This window comes from Plodia interpunctella, chromosome 16 (assembly GCF_027563975.2).
Source record: "Plodia interpunctella isolate USDA-ARS_2022_Savannah chromosome 16, ilPloInte3.2, whole genome shotgun sequence".
NCBI classification, from domain to species: Eukaryota; Metazoa; Arthropoda; class Insecta; order Lepidoptera; family Pyralidae; genus Plodia; species Plodia interpunctella.
The window spans coordinates 7285449-7299279 of record NC_071309.1 but is presented as its reverse complement, the minus strand read 5'-3'; the positions used below and the strand labels follow the sequence as shown (position 1 = coordinate 7299279).

Sequence of the window (13831 nt, the reverse complement as noted above, 5' to 3'; positions counted from 1 at the left end):
ATCACTTTTTTTTGTGTAAAAATAATCTCAAGTCTATAGTTTTATTGACATCCGTCAGATGTGACACGCGGCGTCTCCAAGGAGCTGAGTTGCGGCGTGCTGCGCGCGGCGCTGGCGTCGCCCGCCGCGCTGGTGTCCGCCGGCAGCGACGGCGGCGCCTTGCGTCCGCTGTGCGAAGCGCTCATACGCGTCGCCACCTCCCGGCCTAGCTCCAAACACGCTATGCCTGTTCTCACTCACGCTAAGGTATATAGATAGATAGGATCATTAGTACATTTCAGCATTTCCAAGTTAAAAGGAGTTGTTCTTCGAAGGTGACGGCAGCGCGTTACTGTCGCTGTGCGAAGCGCGTATATGCATCATTCTCACTCACGCTACGGTATGTCATGTCATATGTCAATCATTTGCATTTTTTAGCATTTCCAAGGACCTGAGTTGCAGTACAGGTCACTCCCGATAAAATGTATGAATCAAATGTATTAGCGTAAATAGTCTGAAATGTGAAATAAACTGCGAATTTGTACACAACAAAAAAATCCAGTCAAATCTTATATGGATATAATAACACAAATGTAATTTTATACGTGTTTACTGATGTAGTAAACCGTTACGGATCAGACTAGTATGCCTATTGCACATTGCACACGATTCGCTCGTCATATTCCGTTATATGTCGCATACACTTTAATATAGCTCCTATACTAGATAATGTAGATCCCAACCCACAACTCTGAAAATAATCGATAGTGAGTACAGAAGAGAAGTTACACACGGAAATGAATTTGAAGGACTGACGATGTCTGTTACTCCGTCACATAATTTGTTGGACGGGTTTGAATGAAAGCTACACAGGTCGTCCTGACTTTCCTTTTCGATATATTTTAGTATGGCTTCACTTGTGTGGAATTAACTCAAACTAATATTATAAATATAAAAGGCTTTCTGTCTGTTTCTCTGCCGCGCTTTTACAGCTAAACCGCTGAGCTGATTTTGATGAAAGGAATAGATGTAGTTTTTGACCTGACGTCAAATTGGCACTGCGTGTTCAATAACTAGTTCTTGATATATTGGTATAGTTAGCTTGTTTTTTTGTATGTGATGTCCACGAACGTTGTTTGTGATGAGTAAACGTTGTACTCGCACTGGCATTAACACTCTGTTGCTTTTGTTTTTCTGTAGTAACTATATTTTATACCAGATCTGTTCATCAAGTCAAGGTAATAAATAACCGCAGATACAAGGGTAGACTAACAGAATATGTGATCGAATTTTACATTCTATTTTTTATGTGTTGAACTTAATGTGAATTTATTTATGCGTATAATTAAAACCTTAATCTTGTTTACAGCTATAACTGGTTTGCACCATGTGAATGTATATACGAATTAAATAAAGCAAATAATTAATACCATACACATGTAGAGTCCACTCGTCGCAAAATGTTTCAAATTGCCCCCAACATTTCGCAAAATTAAGAAATTGGCTATCGTTGCAGAATATATAAATTTAGCTTTTTTTCAATGACATGTTTACATTTCGAAAACCTAAAAATCCTGAATCTCTATAAGACAAATAATTATCGATTCAAAATTACAATAACAATATTTTTTCATTCGGTTATAAAAAATCTTAATATTATTAGAAACTAGACGGAAGAAAACTTGATATAAATTTATAAACAGAAAATAACAACAACAATTTAAACCGGTTTTTGGAATGCGACAGACACGATGCGGTCGTGCCGTGGGTCCGGCTGATGACACAAATTTATAATTACTACTATTTCCAAAAATCTACTATTGTACTTTTTTGGCCTTGCGGGTCTTTCTTAGCCCATTCTCCTTCACCACCCATAAGGAATAATGATATTAAAAATGGCTGATCGTATTGTACTTTGTTAGACTTTTTTAATCATGTCGAATTTATGGTGGCGATGCCAGTATATTAGTAAATTATAATTTCCCGCAACAACGATATTTTCTCCGGGATCAATACGAGCAATAGTCCTTTTTTGTATTCCTAAAGAAATAATGTAAATAAGTTGGTATTACTTGGTTGGGAAGAAAAACAACCTGTGATTGTCTGCGTTAAAATATCATTTTCTGCTAAATCGGTAAAAAACAACATTAATACAATCAAATCTCACTGTCGGGCAGGGAAAGTTGGGAATTAATATTTAAGCAGTTTTGTACATAAGTATAAAAACAGCGGTTTAGAACTTTCGCCGATATGTGGGAGCTCGCTGCACTGTGACAAAATGTAAATATCGTGACATATGAAAATGTGTATACATAAGTCGTATGCCTATGATCTATTCCACGAGTGTGCCCGTGTCTCTGCGGTCGCGTCTTCTATTACACGTGACACGTTCGGATGCACACATAACGCTAATCACCTCTAGTTTTTATCGATACTTGTGATATATTCCAGTGGATGGAACAATTGAGGGATATTATTGTATTTGTGTGAACTTTGCGTTTAGTTTGTTTTAAATTGTGATACTGACATGGAGACACTCAATGGAAACATTAGAGTTAGTGCATTTTATTGTCCATTTTTCTTAATAGCATCTAGATTTTTAGTCGTAGTATATAAATAAATTATTGACTCCTTGAGATTTATAAAAAAATATATTAATTAGACATTAACCATTGCACAATAACTTAAAAGTATAGGAAATGTTTTGTACAAATGTACACTTGTAACTTGCTTTGCGCGATTACTCAAAAATGAGTAAGTATCATAATTTCAGAATTAAATTATTTTCACTACTTGATTTGAATTCCAAAATTCCACATGTGGATATTTATCGCTGCATATGGGATATGGTATCGGGTTCTTATTGCGTGTAAATAAGAACATTGAACTATTTTTGACTAATGGTTCTTATTACCATATATCTGGTGTAGCATATCTAAATATATAACGGATTATTATAACAGGACTTAGTACGAACCTTTTTATTTAGTTTTGTAGCTAAAGTTAATATTTATATACACACATAGTTTGAAATATATGTGGCCATCGTAGTAGTGTTTAAAAATAATAAACAACGCAATTTAAAAAAGATTAGACTTTACCCGATAATTATAAGTCTTCTCCCTACGTGCAATTGCAGACAAACAGGATGTTTCTATCAATGAGTGTTCTGTGCGACGTCTTAGGTATTGACCGGAGAATTGCCTTCGATTAGTGCGTATGGTGTAAGTCAAGGTTACTTAATCTGGTTGTGACCTTCGAGTTTATTGGATTGATTCAGATTAACAGATTAACTGTAAATAAGCTTTATTTATTAAAAACCGTGGAGGTTTATTATTACATGCTACTTTTTCCATACCTATTTCATTTGCGGGTCTGTTGCAAGAAATTTATTTTGAAATAAGTAGTACCGTTAAAAGTTTATATTTACATGTACTTATTTATATTTAGGTCTAGCGGCCAGTCCCGGCTTTCCTCGAAACCATAAAAAAAGGATATAGGTTTCATTTATTTCTATTGCAAATTTCATCAAAATCGGCACCAGAAATTTTTAAGTTCTGGTGCCGATCTCATTACAAACAAAAAAAGAAAACAAAAATACAAATCTTACAAATTAGTATGGATAGGACACTTGACGATAAGTTGTCTGTATGTCATGATGTACAGGTGCCGCCATTGCTGTGTCCGTCGGGCGGCAGCTCGCCGCGCAGCTCGTCGAGCGAGGAGAGCGTGGCGGTGTACGCGAGCGAGCACAGTGAGCGCGAACATTCTAGACAGGACGACGGTTATGAAGTAACTATATGTTGTATATAATAACTATCTGAACGTATGAATGACTTCCCAATGGAAAAACTTTCCTAATAAAATTTAATATCCAATTAAATTCAAAATGTTTATCGCCATTCATATCCAACTGGGAAAACCCCAGCGTGTCTTGGGTGAAAGACATAGTAAATAATAATAATTTATACTTTACTAGCTGCGCCTGCTAGTTAATGTACCGATTTCAAACTAAAGAATAGTTTCTGAATGTTAATCTAAAATTTAGGAACACTTCTAACTTAACTAAAATAAAAATATCCTAAAAAAAACTATTTACTCTTTCAGGCAGACGTAGAAATAGGAAAGCTGGACCTGACGTCATACAAAATGGCGAAATTGACAGAGTCCCTGGCGTCGCTAGGCAATAGTCCGGAGAAGAGAGTGACTTCAGAAGCGGTGGAGTGCGGCAAGTACGAGCGCGGGACTGAGTTGACGCACCCTGAACTGTGCTTGGTTGTGTTCGATGTACTGACACAGCTCATACAAAAGTACGTACGTTTTGTTAAAATACTATATGTTGCTCCCGGCAAAATGTAGACTATATCACACACCAAAAATATCTTCAATAAAATATACAGTTTGAAAGAAGGACGAACACATTTTGATATTTCTAATATTAGTATGGATGAAAAAATGTTTTCTTACATATTATTTTATTTCTCTTTATAATGAAATTTGGTAGTAATATCATTCTCCAAAAATTTCTAATTATTTCTGTCTATAAATAATTAAAAACAGCACCACGAAAAAAATATTATTTTAAATGCAAATTTTCAATTCGAATTCGATTGCGTTCATCAATCATCTATGGCGTTGTGATGTGTGCGATAAATGTCAAAATAACATCACAGCGCAATTGATTAGATGAGTTTTTATAACATGAGAGTGAGTACACTAATTTCGGCGAGTCTGTCACTAAGCAGAGTGGCGCAGTGGAAGCGTGCTGGGCCCATAACCCAGAGGTCCGTAGATCGAAACTACGCTCTGCTAAACATTTTTTGTTTTATGATTTCTTTTCTGGTGGAACATTTTTTTTTCCTTTTTTTTCTTACAGAAAGTTATATAATTTTATATTTTGTCCTAGGTTTTTTTACAGTGTTTATTTCTTTTCTTGTGTTATGGCTCCATCATAATTTTTTTTTCTAAGTACTTAATTGAAGCCCAATGTGTTTAATTAAGTAATGTAATTAATGATGTAATCATCATTACTCATTGACACGTTAGTTAAATTGAGCGTGAGAACAGCTTTACTTTCTAGAAAACAATTAAAATGTTTTAACCGATTTGAACGTTCAACGCTATTTCCTTTTTTATTATTCTGTATTTCAACGTATTGTCGGATGTTTTTTAAATTACAAAATATATTATTAAAAAATTGATAATGTTTTTAATCAATGCTTTTAATTGGTTAGGTATTATTAGGTTATCTATGATAATGTAATTAACGTACGGTCGAATCTACGCACCATAGTCTTATTTCATCACTAGTTCCTCACCCATGCAAATTTTGAGACGGAACGAACACTATTTAATTAAGAATGCAGCAGATTTTTGCGTGAATTGAGTAACGAACAACATCCAAGTTTGGGCGTTATTGAGTATGTGTGTGAGACACATCCAAATTTATAATACTATGCCCATTATAATAAGAAACTGTTAATTAGGCTTATACTTAAATTATTTCATGTGAATATTGTATTACCTATACTAAGTGGCGAGTGGTTCCGCCCTTCTGTGACGTGTGGTTCCATCTTAAAATAGGGCTACTCCATATCCTCCTATGGATGTCATACGAGGCGACTAAGGGACACAGGCTAGGCAGCTGATAGGCAACAATAGCATTCCCAAGGGATTGTTGTCAGGAATCACAGCCAAATCTTAAAAATTTTTAAAGACTTTTTTACGCTGACTTTCTCGGCTTCACAACCCCGAACCTAGCCGGGAACGGACAGAGATGAGAAATTGTATTACCTATCCTAATCAAATGACTATTAGATTTATTTGTCGTGGTCAGACTGGTAACCCCTGGCATCCAGCCGGAGGAGCGGTCGCGCTTGACGTCGGCGTGCCTGAGCGCGGCGCGCGCCTGCAGCTCGCGGCTGGCGGGCACGGGCTGCCAGCACGCGCGCCCCGGCAGCGACGCGCTGCTGGCGCGCTTGCTGACCCCGCCCACCGCCGCGCTGCTCACCACTCAGCACACGCCAGGTAATGAGCTTGTCTGAGCCTAGACAGAAACTTGCATTAACACAAGCAAACTTTCGTGATTTTATTGTATTCATTAAATGCATACTTTTGTAATTGTGTAAATATGAAAAATTGAATAACTTTTTAATTGACCCATTACGTATTGGATTAAATAGGGCAAAAGCATTCTGGCGGCTCTTCGGCCATCCACCATCTAACTAATAAAATAATAACTACGATTGAGAAATATAACATTTTCAATTCTAGAATTACAAAGCAGCATCCTCGAGTTGATCCACGTGCTGGCTTCGCGCCACATCTCCGCGCGGGAGCTGGGCGCCCTCATCCGCCTGTTCGGGGTTGAACGACCTCCGCTCCGGGCGCTGTTGACGGCGCTGCAACGCCTCGTGACCGCCGCCCCTTGTGATGTACCGGACTATTCACTTAATTTCCCCGTACTACCCCATCCTTCAGGTACAGATATATTGTGACATATTTCTAACATAAACACGTATTCAAACATCTAGTCATAATGGGTTAACCCCACTTTCAGAATAGAACGGCTTACAACTCGTTGCCTTATAGTGTGTAAAATATAGTTGATCCCTGTGACAGCAGGATGAACCGATACATTCGAAATGTGAGCGACAGAGACAGATGTCTTACTTTCGTAATATAGCTGTTTTTTACAAACGATGGCAAGCGTTTATGTTCCATCCTCGTTACGTCTTAGCTGACCGATTTCCCGGTTTCTTCCTCAGCCGTTATCCATCCATAAAAGGATTGAAAAAATACTTTTCGTGAACTAAAAATATGAAATGACTGGTAATGATATATTTGTAACAGGTACCGAAACGCCTATACCGGAAATAGCTCGACATGCGACATTCAACCAACAAGCGGATGCCCTCCCCAAGAAGCTGCGGGAAGCTCATCTTGCGGCAGGTAAGTCTTCCCGTAAAAAAGTGTTATTCTAAATCATCTGTACTAGCTTCAGGTTAAAACTGTGTTCATAACAAACTCTGTATCATATCTTTACATATTATAAAAAGAAATCCCCCCGTCGCGTCTGTCTGTCTATACGCGATATATTTTCACCAATAGATACTGTGATTTCTGAGGAAGGTTTAGGTGTATAATTACGAGCTTTTGCCCACAACTTCGTATGTGAGTAAAAATCCGTTATCCGTGGGAATGTCAGGAAATCCCTCCTTAGTGCTCTCCTACACTGTTCTAGGAACCTACACACCAAATTTTAGCTTTCTACGCCTAGTAGTTTGGCTGTGCGTTGTCTGTCATTTTGTTTGTAATGGATAAACTCAAAAACTACTGGGCAGATTTTTATGAATTTTGGCACAGAGATATACGAAACCTTTTGGAGTGACATAGGCAATTTTTTTATTATGATTTTACTCGAGCAATGCCGGGATCTCTAGTTTTAGTTGGTACAATATTTGATTCGATATGTTTTTTTTAAATTGAAATTATGATGTCCAGGCATCCAGTCAGCGTGGTCGCGCCACGCGGCGCGGGTGTCGCTGTGCGCGGGCGCGGCGGAGGCCTGGGTGCCGTGGCTGGCGGGGTTCTCGCTGGTGCTGCATCTGCGCACTGACCGCAGAGGTATATTTTCATAATACCTACTTCTTTTCAATTACAGACATAGACATGACATGACAGACATAGGCTTATACTAATTTCAGTACTAATTTCAGATCAGTGATTAAATGTAAAAATATTTTTAATTTTATACAAATAATCTCACAGATGTTATTAATCGTAAACATATAAATTTTTGTCGAGCTTGGTGGCGCAGTGGTTAAGTGCTTGCCTCTGACCCGAGAGGTCCCGGATTCGATCCCCTGTCGGATCTTGATGGAAAAAGATCTTTTTCTGATTGGCCCGGGTCTTGGATGTTTATCCATATATGTATCTATATGTTATAAAATATAGTATCGTTGAATTAGTATCCCATAATCTGTGTAATTTGTCCTAATATATTTATTTATTTATTTATTATTTATATAAATTCATATTCATATTATAAATACACAAGTCTGTCTGTCTGTGCTGCTTTCACCGTTAAACCGCTGGACCAATTTTGATGAAATTTGGTTTGCTTATAGTTAAAGACTTCCGATCAAACATAGGCTACTTTAAAAAAAACATCCTTCAAATAAATTTCATGGCAGTGAAACTTTATATGAAAATCACATCTGTTACTATTCGATCATCAACTGACAGAATGCCTTGTCAAAATTAACCAACAGCTATTTTAAGTTTTCCTACCTGTAACATACATATATTTTATGTACTTTTTATGACATTGATTTTTTTAAGATGACATCAAAGAATGGCAAGACGATTGCGACTGTTCGACTCCCAAACAAAACTTCACTCGCTCGTCACCTTCGCGTACGCCGGAGTCTGTACACGTTATTTCGTTGGGACACGATTCACTCATGTTTGAAACCTGGCTCGAATCCGCTACAGGTTAGTATATTAATTTATTTAAAGCCGTCAGGTGTCCTACGGCTGGGCAATATTAATGCAGTGGTTTGCCATTGCCATTTTCTGATACTAAGGGATAAATTATCAATTAGAGTGCAGGTTTCCTCATGTTGTGTTTTCCTTTACCGAAAGATGTTGGTCGATGAAAAGTATTTATTATACATGAATTATTCTTTTGCGACGTGAGTTTGTATACCTACCTACCTTCTTATAGTACCACATAACTTCTGGCTATTGTTTTTCATGTGATACTCTGTTTACATGCTTGATCTTTTCAATTTCTTATTTTTATTCTATCTGTGGAGACTTTTAATTGGCTTCCTGTTTTTTTACTTTCATTTCTATTTATTTGTTCTTAGCTGTAAGTCTTCTTAAATATACATTAAAAAAATTAATACCAATTTATGGTATCGAACCTTACGTGTCATTAGTGATTAACGTCTTAACCAAGTTATGAATGTATAACTATGACGCGGTCCGTCAGGCACGGTCCGGTTCCGGCTGTCGCGGCCGACGGAGCCGGGGCGCGCGCTGTGCGAGCAGCACGCACGCGGCGCGCTGCCGGCCGGCTGCTGGCTGCAGCTGGCGCTGGCCGTGCGCGAGCGGCTGCGCGCGCGCCGCATGCACGTGCAAGTGAGACTTCGCCATCATTCTAATTAACCCTTTTTTTAACCCCCGACGACTGAAGGAGTTATAAATGTAACGTGCCAAACAGCAAAAATGATTTTGTTTTAGTTTTTTTTTATTTGAAAGATAATTCGGCCGTTTCGAAACCGTCAGTTCTTTTCTAGCAGGAAGCTAGCAACTTTGGCTTGCTAGGCGAAGCTCCCCCAACTCCTTTCAAGCCGTTCTGTCCGATGCCAAGTCCACATCTTTTTTTTCTTAAAGCTTCGTAACTCCTATGCTTAGGTACTTAGTCTGCCACATTCTCTCTTTCCGTACCTAGGTGTCCAATGTGTAGTTAAAATTGTTTACACAAATAAAATTATGAGTATATGTTACAAATAACTAATATTTTTTTATCTTTTTAGGTTACGATGTACGTCAATGGCTATGAATGGGAAACTGTAGCACTGCCATTACAGGGTGAGTTTACTACCTTATTACACCATTATTCATTCGATTGTCCATGGATGCAATTACCTCTTGTTTTGTTTAGATTAAAATATGTACTTTTGTGCAATAAAGTTAACTCGCAAAGTACACTATAAGTACCGCCTCACCTCTCACGGGTTTATTGCAATAGATTTCATTTAGCAGCCTTGTACATTTTTTTATTATATAATCTATAAGTTTTATGTTTTATTATTATATTTATATTTTATTATTATAAAGAGGAAAGCGTTTGTGAGTTTGTATGTTTGAGGCGGATAATCTCGGAAACTACTGAACCGATTTAAAAAATTCTTTCACCCTTAGAAAGGTACATTATCCAAGATTGCTATATAGGCTATATTTTATCTCAAAATTTCCACGGGAGCGAAGCCCCGGGTAACATCTAGTGTATAAATAATTAAATAAAGTTCCAACAATATGTGCCAGGGGTGTTGGTGCGCAAAGCGGCGTCGAGCACCATTCTCATAGGAGATAGTATGGGCGAGTACCAGATGTCTCGCGTACACCTGTACCGCTCGAATGTGATGACCGCCCCTCGCGCTATGCACCTCACTGCGCACGGGCACAACCACGCCTGCCATGTGAGTCTGATAAGTATCATCAGTCTCATTATAAATGCGAAAGGTTGTGAGGATGTATGTATGTGTGTATGTTTGTTACCCTTTCACGTAAAATCTCCTGGACGGATTGTTATGAAATTTGGTACATGGGTAGAATATATCGAGGACTATTTTTCGCAGTTAGGCCTCTTGTCTGGGCCCTTTCTGCGTGCGGAGTCTGAGCCGCTGATTATTCCAGCCAGTCCAGCTCCTTTAGGAAGCATAGGATGGGTAGAATATATAACTCTATAATATATTTCGGGATAAAAGTACCCTATGTGTTATTCCATGGGTAGAATATATAACCTGGAATAACACAGGGTACTTTATCCCGAAATTCCCACGGGAACGAAGCCCGGGGGCGCAGCTAGTAAAACATAAATAAGATCATGCAGTAACGGCCGAAATATATATGCAAGTAAAACGAGGAGGTAGCTGCCATGAGCAACATTTTTTGACTTTGTGATATGCGAGTCTATGATTTGACAAATGAGGATGTATCACATTAAAGTTTAGCCTTAACATCGCCTTATTATGTTGCAGGTGCGATGTGAATCACCTAACTACTCACTGTTATTAACGCCAAACCATTTGGATTCTAAAATAGATTGGGATCAGGTAAATACACACATCGCCAATACGCATCAGAAAAATTATTAATTTTTTTATTTATTAATTATTCTACTGCGTTGCAACTTCGAGTTTGTTAAAAATATTTCTGAAAAGGGTAAATTTGTTTGATTTAATTTCTTTAATGTTAAATTTCTTCTAAGGTAAGTCACCGTATATTATTTCTGGTACATATTTGACCTTGACCGAACTAAGGCTTCACGATGTTATCGTTTAAAAACCTTGAGATATTTTTAGACAGTATTACGATTTTGTTATTTTATTACAGAACAAATAATGAAATATTTGATTGAAAATATATTTAAAATAATTATTTAACAACGATTTTCGACTATTAAGTTTATTTTTTTGTGTTCAGGTATACGAAATGTCCAGCAGTGAACTGCGCGAGCTTCACGATAATCTACTTCTGACATTTTCTGCACACTCGCCGCATATTGCCAACCTTTATTACCCTACAACTGCGCCCACGGGTAAGCAATACGTGACACAATAGTTCTAATACGTATCGGATCGAATAGGGTTTGAAAATTCGCTACTTTCTAACTTATCAAATCAGTTATTTTTTTCTAATTTCAATAACTGTGTTGCTAAATGTTTATACAATATTTTAATTGCGAAAGTAAGTTTGTTTATTTCTTCACCACTACTGGATCAATCTTTCTGAAATTTTGCATACATGTAGTTTGAAGTGTGGAGAAGGACAGAGGGTACTTGGACTCATCGTTTTCAGTGTTCGGGGGGCTGACGGGCACAGGGGTGTCTACAGGGGCAGCATCGAGCGCGTTGGCCGTGCGCTGGATGGGTGACCCGCAGCCTGTGGCGCACGCGGGTCTGGCGACCGCGTTGCTGTTGCTGGGCGGCCCGCAGCTTTTGCTGTATCTGTTCGCGAGGGTAATATACTGTTTTTTTGAATTTGTGTATTTGCAATTGAATGCATCACCACATTTAAAGGTCAAATTAGAACTGAATTTATACTTGTATTCCTATTTATTATATTCTTTTTTATTTATCTGTGTACATAAACAGTTAAATCCCACTAATATTTGAAAGGCGAAAGTTTGTGAGTATAGTTTGTTACTTCTTTGTATTGAGGTAGCCGACACCTTGGATTCAGTAGTAACACATTCAAAATAATTACTCGGCTAGCGCCGCGGGGCGCAACAGGTCATTGTTACAGTAACCGCTGTCTTTTCCTATGTGTCTGATCTTTAAAACTACGCAACGGATTTCGATGCGAGTTTTTTAATAGATAATGAGATTTCTGACGAAGTTTTAGGTGTACAATTTATTTTTTTTACTCGAGCGAAGCCGAGATGTGCCGCTAGTAAATAATGAAATTATTATTATCGTTGCATAATAGGTGGTCGAACTGGAAGGCTCAGCGGAAGAGCAAGCGAGCGCGCTGAGTATAGCGCTGCGCAGCGCTAGCATCGACGCGCGGCTGTGCGCGGCGATGTTCGACGAGCGCGGCGAGCAGCTCGCCATGCTGCTCGCCGTGCTCGCCGCCAGCCGCTGCGCACTCACGCAACACATTCTTAAGGTTTGTCGTCTTTATGGTAAAGGCTCAATCTTTATCACCGCTTGCTTTTTTCAACAATAACCTGTTCGATATTTTGCATTACATATAGGCTATGAAATACTTGCCTATGTGTAATTAAAGTATCTGTATGTATGTTTGTAACTGTAATGTATATATAACCGGCCAATCATCAATCGGCTAGATTTATCTAGCTGTTAATATTATCTGTCAAATTGCAATATTTTATGAGAAAGTTGTGTAAAAGGCCATTAATATTAGAAGTGTGAAAATGTTGATTTGTCTTTCTTTCACATAAGAATGGTGCTGTATTGATGTGGTTTTTGGTAGTTCGAGAGCTGGAGAGTCACATAGCCTACTGTTTAGCAACAGTTACTTAAAATATTTAATTGTGACATTTGCCGTATATATCTACCGTGTTGTTGATTAATATTGCAAATAATTAAATTTCAGGCAGTCTTAGACGCGGCCTGCAGTGCTCCACTGTTTACAATCAACTGCGACAACAGCGTGACGGTGTGTGCGCACACGCCGGGCGTGTTGCTGGAGCCGCGGCTGCTGCTGCTGCTGGCGCGGGCCTCCAGGTACCTGGACCCGCCCACCCGACAGGTATCCATACTATATAGGCTTATTTTAAAACACGCATTACTACTTAAGTTTTCGGCACTGTTTTGTCTAACATATTATTTTTATTATAAAATGTTTGTTATAATGACTGTTTATGCCAGTTTGCGAAATCGTACTTTCATACAAAGAAAAAACCTTTGTTTAGTTATCCATTCCAATTAACACTCAATGTGGATAGAGGACAGGTGAGGTGGGACTCGAGGTCAGAATAATAATTAAAAGAACATGTTTATCTAATGTATTAAGTTATATAAAAACTTGCAGAACAAACGTTTATGATGTAAGCTATGCGTTACAGGGACACCCCCATGCACATTTCTGACCCCCACGATTGCTCCAAGTAGAAGTTACATGAGGCTTTAATAGTTGGTAATTTTTTTAATGAAATACCTAACACTCTTTTGCGAGTGTAACAGCTAGTAACGCTATCTAATCTGAGCGTTTTCCCGGTTTCTTCCTCCGTCATAAACCATCGCAGCCCAGGCTCCAATTTCCTTTTCTCCTTCATTATCTGCACTTCTTACAGCTGCAATATTTTATTAGGAAATAACATGGGAGGCGGAGGGCACCGGCGTTCGTTGTCAAGGCTCGGCGTGGGCGTTAACATTGTACTGCATCTGTATACTATTGCGCGACGACCACCCCCGTAGAGCCTTCAACCTCTATCAGATGAACCGCGTGGATCTACTGGCGGCGTTGTTACTGGCTTGCAAGGTGACATATAAGATAATAGTACTCAAAATAGGTGTAAAGTTGATGTTACAATTTATAAGTAGTTGTTCATTTATACTATCTTGAGAGATGAAAAGTAACGTATGCTACTTTA

General features: G+C 38.4%; 1 protein-coding gene and 1 non-coding gene across 4 annotated transcripts in view; both read left to right on the top strand.

The window, feature by feature from the left end:
• mv (mauve) overlaps positions 1-13831 on the top strand; it is a 42637-nt gene that overhangs the window by 9344 nt on the left and 19462 nt on the right. For all 3 annotated transcript variants that reach the window (XM_053757127.2, XM_053757125.2, XM_053757126.2), the window contains exons 9-25: positions 59-246; positions 3646-3771; positions 4087-4289; positions 5816-6006; positions 6253-6459; positions 6832-6930; positions 7483-7605; positions 8323-8475; positions 8978-9126; positions 9525-9579; positions 10036-10190; positions 10752-10826; positions 11197-11311; positions 11572-11732; positions 12202-12381; positions 12832-12987; positions 13549-13719. In XM_053757127.2, coding sequence (XP_053613102.1) covers positions 59-246; positions 3646-3771; positions 4087-4289; positions 5816-6006; positions 6253-6459; positions 6832-6930; positions 7483-7605; positions 8323-8475; positions 8978-9126; positions 9525-9579; positions 10036-10190; positions 10752-10826; positions 11197-11311; positions 11572-11732; positions 12202-12381; positions 12832-12987; positions 13549-13719 — 2507 coding nt within the window. The remainder of the gene's footprint in view (positions 1-58; positions 247-3645; positions 3772-4086; positions 4290-5815; positions 6007-6252; positions 6460-6831; positions 6931-7482; positions 7606-8322; positions 8476-8977; positions 9127-9524; positions 9580-10035; positions 10191-10751; positions 10827-11196; positions 11312-11571; positions 11733-12201; positions 12382-12831; positions 12988-13548; positions 13720-13831) is intronic.
• On the top strand, positions 4720-4791 carry TRNAM-CAU (transfer RNA methionine (anticodon CAU)). The gene has a single exon. It is a non-coding gene; the product is annotated as a tRNA-Met (tRNA).